This window comes from Cebidichthys violaceus, unplaced genomic scaffold, assembly GCF_023349555.1.
Source record: "Cebidichthys violaceus isolate CVI_PGR_0920_01 unplaced genomic scaffold, fCebVio1.0.p SCAF_7, whole genome shotgun sequence".
Lineage (NCBI taxonomy): Eukaryota > Metazoa > Chordata > Actinopteri > Perciformes > Stichaeidae > Cebidichthys > Cebidichthys violaceus.
The window spans coordinates 7,930,149-7,945,704 of NW_027176927.1; the positions used below are offsets into that span (position 1 = coordinate 7,930,149).

Genomic DNA, 15,556 nt, shown 5'->3' on the forward strand with positions numbered 1-15,556 from the left:
ATTGGAAGTCGTATCACATGCCCAGAGTTCCCACTGCTTCTCAAACATAAAATTCAAGGATTTTCCAAGCCCAGGTCCCTCAAATGCAAAAACCCAACACGGCATAGTTTGAGACATGGATGGAGGTTAATTACTGCGACAACACGGAGAACTAGCAGGCTTTACAGAAGAATTAAACAAAGAGAGAGCCTTGAATGTGTGAGCACTGCTCAATTGTGCCGTTACATTGTGAGTAAAAAATATCAGAACAACTTTAATTTATATTCTTGCACAAAATATAGATATAACTTTAAGCACTTTTAGAGACCCATGTATATTTTTAAACACTTTCAAGGTCTTGATTTATTCACTCAAATTCACAAACTTTCTTCCTTTTATTTATTTTTTAAAAATGTTGCTTTTTTGGCAACAGCAAACAAGCACAGAACTCTCGTCTCTCTAACTAAAGATCTGTTTGCATCCGTTTCTTTGCCTTTCTGTGGACAATGCAGCATAAATTAGGAACGCTTTGACATTTTGTCCTCTATTTACTCAGTTGCTTCTGTCAAACAGCAACTCACAAACTTTTTGCCTAAGGCTTGTTGTTTTCTTGTTAGCGCTGTGATTAAGCCTTTTTAAGTCCTCCCTCTTTTATACATTGGATCAAGGAGGTCATGATGTGGCTTCATATTAAAAAACCGAGGTTACCTCTAAATGGATGATTTAAAAAAATATAACACTATTGGTTATGCAGAGAATAGATCGTTTCCAGCATCTTGATAGCTAATGTCATTCATAAGAAGACATTCTGACCTTTGAATGCTAATAACATGTATATTTTTATTTTATTGTATCATTATTTCAATTTGATTTATTTTTGCTTGAGGATACTGCTTCAGTTATACTTTAGTACACTATATAGTTGTAATATAAAGGGCCCACTACAATATGACAGGCTTGTTCTTTCATTCAAATATATGAATTGGTTCTGATATTCTAAACATGAGAAGCCTACAATAGTCCAATTGTGCCGCATTTTTTCTTTTATTAGTCGTCGCTGCACGGTTAACTGTTGGCTTTACGTTGACGCGACTGTGTTGTCAGGTTTTACCTTTTTCTTGAGAGCCTCCAGGGATTCAAACTCCAGGCGGGCCAGATTGATCTGGATGTGTTTGGGAACATCTGGGATGAGGAAGGTCAGGATGAACTTGAAGGCCAGCAGCCCATGCTGAAATCACACAATAAAAGACACATCACAGTAAAAAATACTTTAGACTCTGTTGTTTTTTATGTGCATCCTTTAAAAAAAAAAATGTAGTAAGGAGAGCATGCTTTGAAAGAGAGATCGATATAACATGATTATGTTTTTTATGGGATATGGGACACATTGGTATCAATTGTTCCCTGGTGATGCTCTGTGTCTGAACTACAGGCATCTTAACTTCTTGCTTCTATGGGAGGCTTTTTGTATTCTGTCTGGTTATCAACAAGTGAGACACATGACCATTATCTCGCCGAACTGTCCTAGACTTGGGAAGCAATACATAAAAGGGCTGTGACTCTAGACCCACAATATCTACTTGTGTACAAATAAAGCTAATAAAATAAAATAAAATAAAATAAAAAGGCATCCTAGAGGTTCTATGCATCCGCCATCCAGTCAAGTCAAAGTTTACATCCACGTCCGTCCAACATGTCAGCACCTCACCCTTTTATCTTATTAGACATTTGTGTGAAATTGTCATAATTGGCATGTGAATTCTTGAGTTATGGCCCAAAGCGTGTTTTCGTGAGGTCACAGGGACCTTAGTCTTGCATAGTCATCGCTAAAGAAAGGGCTGACTCAACAGGTTATCATTCTGGTATAGGGGGGAAAAAAAACATATTTGTATTTCTTTAAACCAATCACAATTGTCTTGGGCGGCGTTGAGCACAGGAAGCCGCAACATGATCTTGCCACAGCGCAGATAGCAGCTAGTGAAGGACAATGCTGCTACGTGTGATGCTCTGCTAATGGCAAGCTTATACCCACAGTCTACATCTGGTGAGTCAGACTACAGTGAGCTGACCTTTGACCTCGAACGACCAAATTTGTTAAGTTCAAGTGGATATTTGTGATGAAATTAAAGTCCCTCCCGTCGTTTCCTGGGACGTTCACGAAAATGGGACGAATGTGAAGTCTCAGTGACCTTGACCGTTGACCACCAAAATCTAAAACTTACTACGTAATACTTACGTATGTATGGACGGCCAGAAAACCCCAAAACATAATGCCTCCGGCCACGGGTGTTGCTGGCACAGTGGCATTAAAAGCCATTAATAGTCATTGTTTCATTTCAAATCCAATGTGCTGGACTACAAAGCCAAAACAATAGCAAACATATCACCGTCCTATTGCAAATGACTTCTTTGAACCAAAATATCACAATAAACCATCCTCTATATTCTATTGCAACCTGGTGTTTCAACAATCTATGGTTTATCCATATACAGAAAGTACATGTGCTATATGAGGGTACGTGTGAAGACTGCTTATACAGTACGAACATTACCCAGCAGATTGTGTGATGATACACGTCTTCTCTCAGCACGTCTCAGCTGCTCTGGTTATCAGACACAAGTGACCTGCACACACCTGAGTCAGCAGGACGTGTGGTTTCCCATGAAGATGACAGTACACATTCACGTCCATTAATGCTGAGCAAACAGCTCTCAACTGCCACCGTACACACACACACACACACACACACACACACACACACACACACACACACACACCTGTGCCATCTGGAGGACAGCCAACTGCCATCAGTTCCTTTGATTCAGGACCCTTTTTCCTCATCATAGTAATGGAGTGATGCGTGCTACAGTAGACAGGGAGCGGAGCGGAGGGCAGACTGCTTCACAGAAATGGGTTTCTGGCTTGTGGATCGAAGTGATTTGGGTGAGACAAATGATTATGAGCTTCCAGTGGTAATATGCTTCCAGGATGCTTTAATGTTAACTTTACAGTGCTCACCCACACAATGTTGATATGAGCTTTAACCAAGGTTGTTAACCTACGTTTTTGAAACCATTCCTTGTAGACTTTTTCATTTGCCGAAATACTCCTCACCAACAGTCCAATGATCGTTCTCAGGGGTCTTTAGCCAGGATGTTACCGATTATTTGTGCACAGGTAACACAAGGTGAGGTTTTTGGAAAATTTGTAGATGAACTGCGTCGCCTCAATATACTTCCACGATGAGCTGTTAGACAGAAATGGTAATTATGAGCCCTGGTAGTGAGTAGAGGTCTGTCTGTAAATTTTTTTTTTTTACATTTCTGGCTTAAAGAAGTTCAGATTTAGTTTGGTCATTCCAGTCAGCACAGCAGCTCCGCTAATTAACAACGGAACGAGAGAAGAAACCCCTGACCCGGATGACTTGTCACATTGATTGAAAGTGCACAATAAACACGCCGGCTCTTAGTTGATTGCTAATGCTATTCGAGGCTAATTTATATTTCTGAGTGATTCAGCGGCGCAAGGTTAAGCTGAGACTGAGAGGACGGCGCCTGAGACCGGGAAGAGAATGTGACTTCTGAAATGTTGTTCTTTTCAAGGTCTGACAATAAATTCTGTTTTGCCTGACACTAAAGGATGTGATGGAACTTCAAATGCAGTTTTAAAGGTGATTTCATTGTCATCGCTAAATGGAACTTGACTCGACTGGTCTTCTCCTTCACCTACATGATCCCCCATGTCTCGTCCTGCGCATTCTCAGTGGGCGACTCCTTTTCCAGTTAAAACCCAGTGGGGGTCCTAATCCAAAGACTATAATCTTTAACCATGAGAGCAAACATGTCTTTGAGAGCATGTGGCTGCATCGCTGACTAGACTGCTTTTTCGGGCACTTAAAGCTGTTACCATGGCACCCCTTTACTGTTAATTGGGATACTAACATTTCAATCCAACTGATGAGGAACTACTAATTCTGCAGTTTCATGTGTAATCTGACATTATCAGAATATAATATTCAAACTCAGACTCTCTGGCACGTGATATGGAGTTATCACTATAGTCTTCACTGGATTTCCTTTTCCTGGATCAGCCCAGTCGCCAGGAAGGGAGGATACGTTGACAGTTGATGCTTTTGTATTACTACTGAGCGTTTTATTACTTCATGTCTAGGGATGGGTATCGTTAGGATTTTATCAATACTAGTACTCTAATAGATTCTGCTTATCGGTTCGTTTTGATTATATTGTGAGAAAAAAGACATTTAATTAAGAAAATAATCAACAATACTTTATTATTCTTGTATGTATACAAACAGTCTTTCTTGAGCAGCAATAAAAGAAGTTCAAAAATCTTTAAAATACATTTGCAGCTAAACAATTAGCTAAGTGATTAGCTTTCATTGATTATCCTGTTCTTATGATCAAACTCTGTATGGCATCGCTAATTATACCTGCAGTGGACGAGGATGGACGACTGCTCGACAAACTGTGCATTTCTGCAGATTTATGATCTGCTTGTTTGCCAAATGTTTTGATAAATTACTGAGGTTACCTCCATTACTTGTAAGGGTAATATTGCATTTGATACAACTAGAGTTCTCAGTATCTACTTGAGTAAAATGTACACACATGTATACACTTTGGATCTTTTTGTTCTCTTTACCATAATGAGCTGGTGTGTGTGTCAGAGTAAAGCACGACTCCGCCCCTCATGTAGAGACAGGCATAGAGACAGAGAGACGTGGTTTGAGATGAGATCTCACTCTGTAACTTCTAAAGAACCAACAGCAGAACCGTTAACTCCGGATCTTATCAATATTCAGGGTTTTTACTCATTTGGAACAATTCTCATTTAGAATCGAGTTTCAGGCGGCAACCCTATTCATATCCCGTGTGAAACCAAAACTAAACGCTGACTTTACGCTTGTAACGTAACGTTACGTGAGAAAGTCCACCAAGGGCGGTTGCTATTTATTCACGCTTGTTACTTTGACATTGTTTTTAACGTTACGTTGTTACGTTACGTTGTTACGTTACGTTGTTACGTTGTTACATTATTATGTTACATTGTAAAGTTATGATTTTAATTAAATTTTTCTAACCTTAACCAAGTAGTTTTGTAGCCTAAACCCAACCAATCGTTTCACAACGTTAACCAGGTTGCATTGTGCATTAATGTAAGCCTGATATGAGGCTGATATGAGACATGTTTTTGGTTCAGAAAGGTCGATATTCAAAGTATTTTGAGGTTTGCAGAAACGTACAATGCCAACATTTATTCTGGCTCCTGGGTTGCCTGGATACACTGCTGCTTATGGAACAGATCAGAGTACCTACAAACATGTGTTTGAAGAAAGCATCCAAGAGGACCTAGCAAAACAACGATCAGGCTTTGTCTTGTCTGCTTTTTATGTTGTCATTTCTTGTGTTTGTTGAGCCGAAGACAGAGGGTTGTAAAAAACATTTTAAACCTTTAAATACATTACTATGAAATTCTCAGAGGCTGCATTAAATGTATGGAACAAAACCTAAAGGTGCGCAAACACTCTATATACCTGAGGGTATCCAAGCCGTAATTTGACAATGTGGGTTCGTCACTATGAGTGACACCTTTGACATGACACGTAGCTATTTGACCCATTGTAATTACAAAAACATTGGTTGGTGTAGCTTTAATGGCAGTTCTAAATTATGACTGTAAAACAGAACACATTATTTTAGAGTCCAAAGGGAAATTATATATAATATAAATTAATAATCACGTCATAACAAGAGGTTCCTCTGAGTTCTACCAAACATTGTTAATCTAGCCTCAGATATTTACAAAAAAAAACAGTCCACATGCATGTTTTCTCTACAGATGAATACCTGAGGGCATCCCATTATATAAAGGTAAGGTTGGAAGATTAAGTTGCCTGGATCACTGCGTTCCAAGTCCACTCAGTACATGCAAAGCCCAGGCACACAGTAAGATGCTATGCTAGGCTAGATTACTGGTGAGTTGATGAGTCCTGGTCTAATGCTTTTGCAGTTGCCAGTGTCAAAACCTAATTTGATTATCTAAAAACACAGTGTAAGGAGATTACTGTGTGATGGGCTGCTGAAAATAACTGTGGAGAAACCGACAAACTGGCAAAACCCACATGGAAGTGGCACACAATAACCCCTTTATTACCAAACTCAGCTACTATAATGACAACGTGTTTCTCTTTGTTGAAATGAAACTGTGGGACACCAGTCTAGACTTCATTAAACAGAATTATGATTGAACCTTTTACACTAACGCTAGTAAAATCAACCTACTGAACCTTTAATGAATAAAGTCTTACCGAAATAGAATACTGTTTCTTTAAAACTGGTCAGTCTTTACAGTGTTTTAGCATCTTTCGGCTAATTTTCTTTTGCTGCTAGGTTCAGTCTCATCACTCTCATCAACCTCCAACTGACACGCACAGTAAGAAACTAGCTGGTGAACATAGTGGAGCAGCATTTTCTTAATGGGTTGGTGAGACCAAACCAGAGCTAAAAGGAGAGTGAATATTGGAGTTTGATTCATCAGGTGGCCAGAAACACAACAACATATTAGCCATAACAACCAGTCAGCAATTATCAAGCTGCAAAGTGTTAAAAGCATATTCTGCCAAATAATGAGCTAATCCGGCTTTAACTCATATTGCCTGAACACTGTATAATAAATATATATGAATAAGTACGAATATAGAAAATATTGTTAAACTTGAGTAACGCGCTATTACGTTTTGTGATACTTTAATGATGTTGGATGTTACAGGGACTCAAACTGCAAATGTAGATCCCACTGACACAGTTTCAATTGCACAAAAAAATATATATATTTTTTTACTCAAATTTGATGCATATGGTAATGTGTTCTTTAACTATGACAGTTTTCCTTAAATTTAATTAAACAATTCTCAGTATATTGCCTCGCACAGTATCGCAATACATCGACTCGTAACCCCTGTATCACGATACATATTGAATCGCCAGATTCCTGCCAATTGACCTATTAATGAATACAACCTTTACAAATACTGCTCAATATGCAGATCCAAGATGTTACATTTTTTTAGCATGGATTGGACAAAGACTGAAGGGAAAACCTGCGCTGTTAGTTCAGGACGGTCCAGGAGGTCAACAAATCATCTCTGCAAGCCACAATTACACCACAGAGGCCACAAATCCATCATACAATTCTGATCTCTTGTGCGTACGGTTTTGTCAAATAAAAAAATGTAAACTGCTTATTGTACTTTAATTCACAATATTAGTGGGGTACTGGTTCCCACTAGGCCCCCCTTAGAACCGTCATTGTTTGTGGGCAGACAGATCCGAGACGCTGAGGGAAAGTCTCTGTTTCTGTAGCCGGCCGTCCGGTTGCCTGGTTACTGCTCACTGATGTGTGTAAGCCCTGTATAGTAATTACTCAGGTATCATGGCACCGCTGCAGGAAAGAGACGAGGCGCTGCTCTCCCTCCTGCCAGCCCTCGCCCTATAACCAAGATAAGAGGGGCTGACTGATTTGATTTTAACCCCTTCTTTAAAAAAGAAGAGGAGGTTCAAAGATAATGACTAACCTAACAAGTGAAATCTGAAACTGTTAGATGAAAAACATACACTTAAAATGCATGCACCCTCTGGCCTGTTAACGGCTTTAGATAAAAAAAAAAAAAAAAGTACGTTATGTTGTGTCAATAAGCGACATCTGTGTCTGCCTGTAGCTCCCACTTGGAACACTGAACATTATACAACCTTACAACCTAGCTATCATTATTCTTGTCGTCCCATCTCTTTAATAGCCTGCTTGCTCTATTCTGGGAAATGTGCTGGGATGGTGACAGGGAGGAACGTGCTCGGATGTACAATCAGCCAGTGAATCGGGTTGATCAGAAAACACGTGCGTCTCTCTCTCTCTCTCTCTCTCTCTCTCTCTCTCTCTCTCTCTCTCTCTCTCTCTCTCTCTCTCTCTCTCTCTCTCTCTCTCTCTCTCTCTCTCTCTCAACCCTCCTCTCCTCCCAGACTGCTTCTCCATCTCCATCGTCTGCTTCATTTGTTCACTCTACTTCACTCCTCCTACCTCTACTGAGCCTGTCTGTCACAGGTCCGAGGCATTATATTGTTATTAGAGAGGAGCGTGCACAGACGTATGCGTGCGCGCGCGCACACACACACACACACACACACACACACACACACAACAACACAGCACATGCTGGGAGCTGCCATCTTTTTCTTTTTTTTTTCTCAATCAATTTTTTTTTGAGCAGCGCCTCATCTCCTCTCCTTATTCAGGTGTCGGGGGCAGAGTATAAGTCAAACAGGGAACATCGCCCTGGGGGGTTGCTATAAAAAGTCATGATCGGGAGACGGTGTGAGGGAGGCGGGGATGGACAAGAGGCGCCATGCTCCCTGTCAGCGCGAGAAGGGCTCACTAAAATCCAAACCAAGCAGCAGTGAGATTGAAGCGGTTGAAGGGTATTTTTCAACCTGAACCCTATGTTCCCATGTTTTTGTGTCCAAGTGGCTAATGGGAACACCATTTTCTAAAATTGGTGCAGTATTGAAGGAGAATAAAACGGGCTGTGATGTCATCCCTCAGCCTCAGATTGTTACTATAAGAGTCTGACAACATTATGGAAAGAACCCTACAGAGAAAAATTATATTTTCTCTCAATCTGGTCTGTTTGTTATTGTGTCACGTGACTTGTTGCCGCGAGACAACGGTGAAAACGTGAGTGAGAGTTGGAGAGAGGAGTGCCGGCGTCGGAGTTTGTTGTGTTGGAGTACAGAGAGCGTACCTTAGTGTTATCTGTACAATTTTCAATGGCATGGCTGAATAATTAGATGATTTCCACTATGCGGATGTGACGCAACATTTCTCCTAACGAGACACACAATAACAAACAGACCGGATCAAGTGAAAGGTAAAGAGTCACCGCTAACCCCTAACCCAGAGTCGCCTGAGCGAATACATTACAGCCTGTTTAGTGGCTGCTGTCTGCAGCGTTCTCCTTCAATAGTGAACCAATTACAAAACATGTTGTCCCCCATTAGTCAGTCTGACATAAAAACACAGGAACATAGGGGGTTGAAAAGGTTGAAAATAACAACGTTACCTTTAAGTTTGTCCTGAAGTAGACATTAAAGGTTATGATTAAAAAAACAAAAACGTAGTAAAAAAACTAGTCAAAGTTGACATTACCTGCCTTCATAAATTAGCTGCCTTTTACATCTATAATATGTCTTGTGTACAAGTTGATACTTTGGCTTAACAGTGGCTCTGGGGATAAAGGCCAGCAGGTCACTGAAAACATCAGCGTTCATGTTCTGTGTTCAGTGAAAAGCTCTGGAAAGGGTTGGATGGATGAGACATTCTGAGCTCTGCTGCTGTCAAGCATGAACAGATTTGCACCATGTTTGACAGACTCTTCACCATGTCACCTGAAATATTTTGCCACTATCTGTATTTGTTTAACAAAAAAGTGATGTGAGAGACCACTCAGCATCATCAAAAGCTCCAAAGCGTGTGGTGAGGAAATATGACCCTAAATACATTACATTTTGATTCATTATGGCAGTGTTTTTCAACCTTTTCTGAGCCGCGGCACATTTTTTACATTAAAAACACCAACTACCAAAAAAGTTGCAAAATGACACCTTTAAGCATAATACAGCATATATGCCAGGGGTGTCAAACTCAATCACCGAGAGGGCCAACATTGAGACATCGTTTCGGGGATGAAGCTTGGAAACTGTGCAGCGCACACAGAGTCACACTTTGCCTTGAGAAACACTGGAGGTCTATCATCTCCATTTGGATGTGCATGGGTGCTCTTTCCAGGTCAACTGCAAACAGATTGCTGAGCAGTTCAAATTTAAATTTCTGAGCTGCAAAGTTGGCAAATCGCCGAGTGAACTCTGTGCCAAGTTGCCCAGTTTATCAGCAAAATGCGCAGTCGGGAACACAGCGGTGGAGACACGGTTTGGCAACACGGAAAGTGACCCAAGTTTCCTTGCTGCATCTGAGTCTCCCACAGACGCAGCTTGGCTTGGAAAGTTCTCACTGCATCACACATGTCTGTGATCATATGTCCCCGTCCCTGAAGCTGGAGGTTTAGCGCAGTGAGATAGAACAATCAGAGGTGGGCCCTAAAAACCCTGCAATAGTGCACACGTACGCTGTCATCAGACCTGAGGTTCTCACACTGGAGCTTGTCGACTTCACTTCATAAGGCCTCTGGGGAGTCTGCAGGAAAATTAGGATCTGCTTAATGTTGGTTGTTCCTAATTAATACATAAGAAATAGGTATCACTCATCTCTCTGACTTACACTGTCAACAGTCACTACTACAACCATATGACTGACAAAAGTCTGTCCAGATGCAGTTTCCTGGGATAAAGTCAGAGCTCTAAACCTGCAGAGTGAGGCTGAAACAACTCAATCTATCTCTGACCAAAGGGAAGGCTTAATTAAACACAGGGTTATCCAGACAGCTGCCAACGGAGAAAAAAAAAAAATCACTCACGGCGAACAACTTTTCCACCAACAGTGGAGTTTATTATCCGGCTGCGCGGACCGCACATTCAATCAAACGTGCAGACAATCAATATGACCCAGTTTCTGCCTCAGCGTCAGCACAGTGAGCTACAGTGTGACTTTATGGAACGTTTTACAGTCTGCTGGACGGTTACAACAATCGTCCTCCTCTGGAGCTTTTTAAAGTGGCGCAAAAACATACTAATGATTTCTCTATGAATGTCCTGATCCTGAGTGTCATCCCCCATATTCACTATATCCTCGCTATTTCTCTGCTTGTGCAGTTGTTTTGAGCTTTCTCTCCGGAGGCATGAGGTGCATACAGTATGTGTGTGTGTGTGTGTGTACTGTCTGAATAGAACACAGAGAAAAAAGAGGAGGGAACAATGATGAGTAGAATACACACACTCAATGCACATGAAATCTCTCTCCCCCTCCCTCTGTGTCTCTCCTACTCCTTCTCTCTCAACCTGTATGGATTTAGTCTGGACTCTGCCTCCATCTAGTGAGCAAAAATCTCCATCAACTCAACCTTGTTGAAGATATCTACAGGCACAGAGCAAGGCTGCACCTCCATGTTTACCTTAAATATATACGGTGTTACATGCGTGTGGCCTTAAATATATACGGTGTTACATGTGTTTGGCCTTTCAATATATACGGTGTTACACGTGTGTGGCCTTAAATATATACGGTGTTACACGTGTGTGGCCTTAAATATATACGGTGTTACACGTGTGTGGCCTTAAATATATACGGTGTTACATGCGTGTGGCCTTAAATATATACGGTGTTACATGTGTTTGGCCTTTCAATATATACGGTGTTACATGCGCGTGGCCTTAAATATATACGGTGTTACACGTGTGTGGCCTTAAATATATACGGTGTTACATGCGCGTGGCCTTAAATATATACGGTGTTACACGTGTGTGGCCTTAAATATATACGGTGTTACATGCGTGTGGCCTTAAATATATACGGTGTTACATGCGCGTGGCCTTAAATATATACGGTGTTACATGTGTTTGGCCTTTCAATATATACGGTGTTACACGTGTGTGGCCTTAAATATATACGGTGTTACACGTGTGTGGCCTTAAATATATACGGTGTTACACGTGTGTGGCCTTAAATATATACGGTGTTACACGTGTGTGGCCTTAAATATATACGGTGTTACATGTGTGTGGCCTTCACTCTCATGTTGCAACTGTTCAAACACAGCGTTTGAAGACATTTTTAAGTTATATGAAACTACTTTTTGTTTTTGTTGGTACGTTGAGACAGAACAACTCAGCGCTCAATGCTCTGAAGACAGTTGAGGTGGTTGTGGATTTCAGGAAGAACTGGAAGCAGTCCCTCTGCTTCCTGGGCTTCGTAATCGCCCAGGATCCCTCACCAAGAAAGCACAACAGAGGATGTACTTCTTGAAGAAGTTCAACCTGCCAGAGACAACGATGGTGCACTTCTACCCTGCCAACATCGAGTCCATCCTCGCCTCCTACATCACCGTCTGATACTCGCTCTGCTGAGAAGGTTGATTAACTGCAATCTGCCGGCCCTCCCAGGAGCTTGTATGCCTCCAGGACCCTGAAGCTGACCCCTCCCACTATGGACACAGACTCTTTGAACCACTTACCCTCTGAGAAGAGGCTGCGGTCCATCGGGACCAAAACCTCACACCACTAAAACAGTCTTATCCCATCTGCAGCTGGCTTCATCAACAAAGCCCGGGGACCTCCACTGACACCAACTCTGCTCCCCGCCCAATAGCCACTACACATTAATGTACATCTTTGCACAATTATCTTACATAGTTTCCTTTTGTGTTGGTTATAGCTGTTATTCTCAACCACTGGTGGGCCTCAGAGCGCCATCTAGAGGGCCAACAGACATACTGCCAAATGGTTAGACTAAATTAAAAAGAATAACTGGGTAATTTACAAACACAAATGTGCTCAACAATTCCCATGAATAAGAAAACATCAACCTAAAATTCGTTATTTCAATGGGCAGTGCGTTTCAATATCACCACGCCAATCATTTTCCCCTTTTTTGTCATGCGCCCCCCCCCCCCCCCAAATTTATTTGGAAGGTGGAGAACTGTAATGTCTACATAATATCTGTGGAGAGGACAGAGTCAGTGTGGAACAGTTGTGTAGTCGTGGAGCCTTGGACATAAATTGAGTTCCCGGACATTTTGCCCCCTGTCTTTGACCATCTTTGACTGTGGACAATATATTTGCCCTTTTGAGCTGTTACCATTTCTCTCTCTAACGGACTGATTCAGCTTCGCTGTCACAAGGACCGACATAGGATATATTTTCCTGGCCAAAGCAATAACCCTCTACAACACTCCAGTTTCTGTCTCAACCAAACTCCACTCTTAACGCCCCTTCAATAACCTTACACATGATTACATGTGCATGTATTGCAAAATTAGCACATAATTATACTCAGTCAGCCTCATTGCATTAAAAAAAACTAAACTACAACAAATTTGCACACTATAACTAGTATATTACATGTTTATATTTTTGTTGTAATAGTTTGGTATATCTATAGCGTATTCTAATATATTATGTATATTATGTATTCTATAGAGATATATTTCTCTTCCAGTGTAGATATGTTTATTTATTTACTGAGTATTTACTGTTGTGTATTGCCTGGATAAGCTGCTGCTGTAACAAAATAATTTCCCCATTAGGGATCAGTAAAGTCCATCCATCCATTACAATCTTGTAGGTTCCAGTAGTTGTAATGCAGCACACTGCAGGATTTTAGTACGAAGTGTAGCCAAAGCACAGTGAGTTGCAATTAACAGTAAATGAGAAGAAGATCATTATTTATATATATCCAATAGTGATCAAATAAAAAAAAATCCTTTTTTACCTTATTTTGAAAAAATAGACTTGTCCCTGCTTCTTAGACACTGGCTGTGCTTTTGGTGTTCTGATATGAGACAAGCCGAGCCTCGCTTTATAACGAGTCACACCAAAACAATCAGCTCCTTTATGGGATCACGCACTTCAGGGGTGTCTCTGTGTGTGAGTGTGAGTGTGTGAATTTACCTCAACAGCCACCGTCCACAGTATGAGCTGCGTGTCCGAGTCGGAGAAGTAAGCCTTGACTTGTGGAGACATGCCTATCAGCGAGCAGTTGGTCACGACGGCGATCACGCTCATGGCCTCGAAGGCGAGCTGGACACAGACGGAGAGACGGCAGCAGTCAGAGGCTTAGTTCCACAAATGGAAAACCTTCTTTTTTTTTGCCAGCTGGGCCATAGTGCCGACGACATGGTATCTTGTTCTTAATCAACTTGGCACTGTTCGGAATATAAACAATATTTTGTCCCGGGGGGGGAGTGTAATATTGTCACGGGTCAACATCAGGTTATGTGTTTTCAGTTCCTAAAAATAATATCAACTGCCTCCTTTTGTTTCGAGACAGATCGGATAAATGCTTAAAAGCTGCACAAGCGGTCTGACGAGGTGGTTCACAAACGAGCCGGCGGTCCGTGAGTCTCACCTGCCAGACTCCTATGTTCGCTGCCGGGTCCGAGAAGGGTCGTTTGAACACACGACACATCTTGAAGGCGTCGGAGTAAACCTCCGTGATGTTGTTCAACACCACCAGGACGGCAGCCAGAGGGTAGACGCAGGAAAACAGACTGACGTAGCCAAACAGCAGGAAGAGCTCCAGGTAGTCGTCGAAGGTTCCCTAAGAAAGAGGGGGGCACATAGAGGGGGGCACATATTGACCTCGCACACACACATTAGTCTGAGGGACGTGTGAGAACAAAATCATGTAAAGGCCTCGTAGTCTGCGTTCACCTACCAAGTAGGTGCTCATGTCGGCCTCCAGCCGGACTTGATCGGCCAGAGGAAGCTCTTTGTCCTCCAGGGTTTTTCTCTTCTGGACTTTGCGGATCATCTTCTTGTTGCGTCTCCTCTGGAGCCAGTAGGGCAGAAAGGCCTCCATGAACTGATTCAATATCTGACTGGTGATCAACAACGTGGCCAGACTCTGGATACAGATGGAAACATGAAAACCAGGTGGGGTGAGGAGAGGCAGGGATGTGTAAGGGAAGGTTGATGGAATAGGAAAGTAAATAAAAGTGGGGAAACAGGGAGAAAAAAAAGCTGCAAAGAAAGTGAAGTTAGGAATGAAAGAGGGAAAGAGTGGAGAAAGGGAAGATAAATTAAAGGTGAGAAGACAAAAAATGTTGGAGGAAAGAAAAAGAAAAGGCAAGAGGGAAGAAAGAACACAGGTAGGAAAGACGTAAGAAGGGAGATATTAAAGGAACCAAGGAAGGGAGAGAGGAAACAGAAGTAAATTAAAACAAAAACAAAACACGGGCACAAAGAAGGAAGATAATAATACAAAAAAAGGAAGAAACCTTAAAGGAATAAAGGAAGGACTGGAGGAAAGTAGGCCTACCTGTCTGAGCAGCACCATGTCCTGCATGACAAAGGCGATGTAGAACAGCGAGGCGAAACAGTTGAAGAAGTTGAACTGCGGGGAAAAGAGTCGAGACGGTGTTAGCTGCACTCTGACTGATGAAATTGGTGACATCATGTGTTATATGAATATATGATTAATACTCACTACTAATACTTTGAGGACCAAGTGATTCTGATATGAAGACTCCAGCCTGTGGTTTTCTAAAGACGCAGAGGGGAAAACACAAATGTTAGCACGTCAGAGACACAAATGCAGTGCAGAAATCATCAGCTCTTTCCATTTCACCCACAACATATTTCCTCGCTCGTCCTACGGAAATATATAGAAACACATCACGGGCAATCCCATCTGATAACTCCAACTGAATTTTAGTTCACGTCGCCCGCCAACCAAAAGGAAACAGGAAATCATCAAAATGTTTCCTTCTGAATGTGCTCAATGTCGTTTGAGTCCAGTGACTGAAATAGGGGAGGACTTTTTCTGCCATCTCCAAGCCCGAGCGCAGAAACCCCTGGGGATCTTTTCCTCAGGATGAAGAGTTCTCCCTGTGTC

At 41.8% G+C, this 15,556-nt stretch overlaps 1 protein-coding gene across 6 annotated transcripts in view; it reads right to left on the reverse strand.

Moving 5' to 3' along the window:
- ano10a (anoctamin 10a) overlaps positions 1 to 15,556 on the reverse strand; it is a 36,488-nt gene that overhangs the window by 9,543 nt on the left and 11,389 nt on the right. For all 6 annotated transcript variants that reach the window (XM_068735269.1, XM_068735274.1, XM_068735271.1 and 3 more), the window contains 6 exons: positions 15,149 to 15,204; positions 14,981 to 15,055; positions 14,378 to 14,566; positions 14,069 to 14,260; positions 13,612 to 13,740; positions 1,091 to 1,207 (listed from right to left, as the gene is read on the reverse strand). In XM_068735269.1, coding sequence (XP_068591370.1) covers positions 1,091 to 1,207; positions 13,612 to 13,740; positions 14,069 to 14,260; positions 14,378 to 14,566; positions 14,981 to 15,055; positions 15,149 to 15,204 — 758 coding nt within the window. The remainder of the gene's footprint in view (positions 1 to 1,090; positions 1,208 to 13,611; positions 13,741 to 14,068; positions 14,261 to 14,377; positions 14,567 to 14,980; positions 15,056 to 15,148; positions 15,205 to 15,556) is intronic.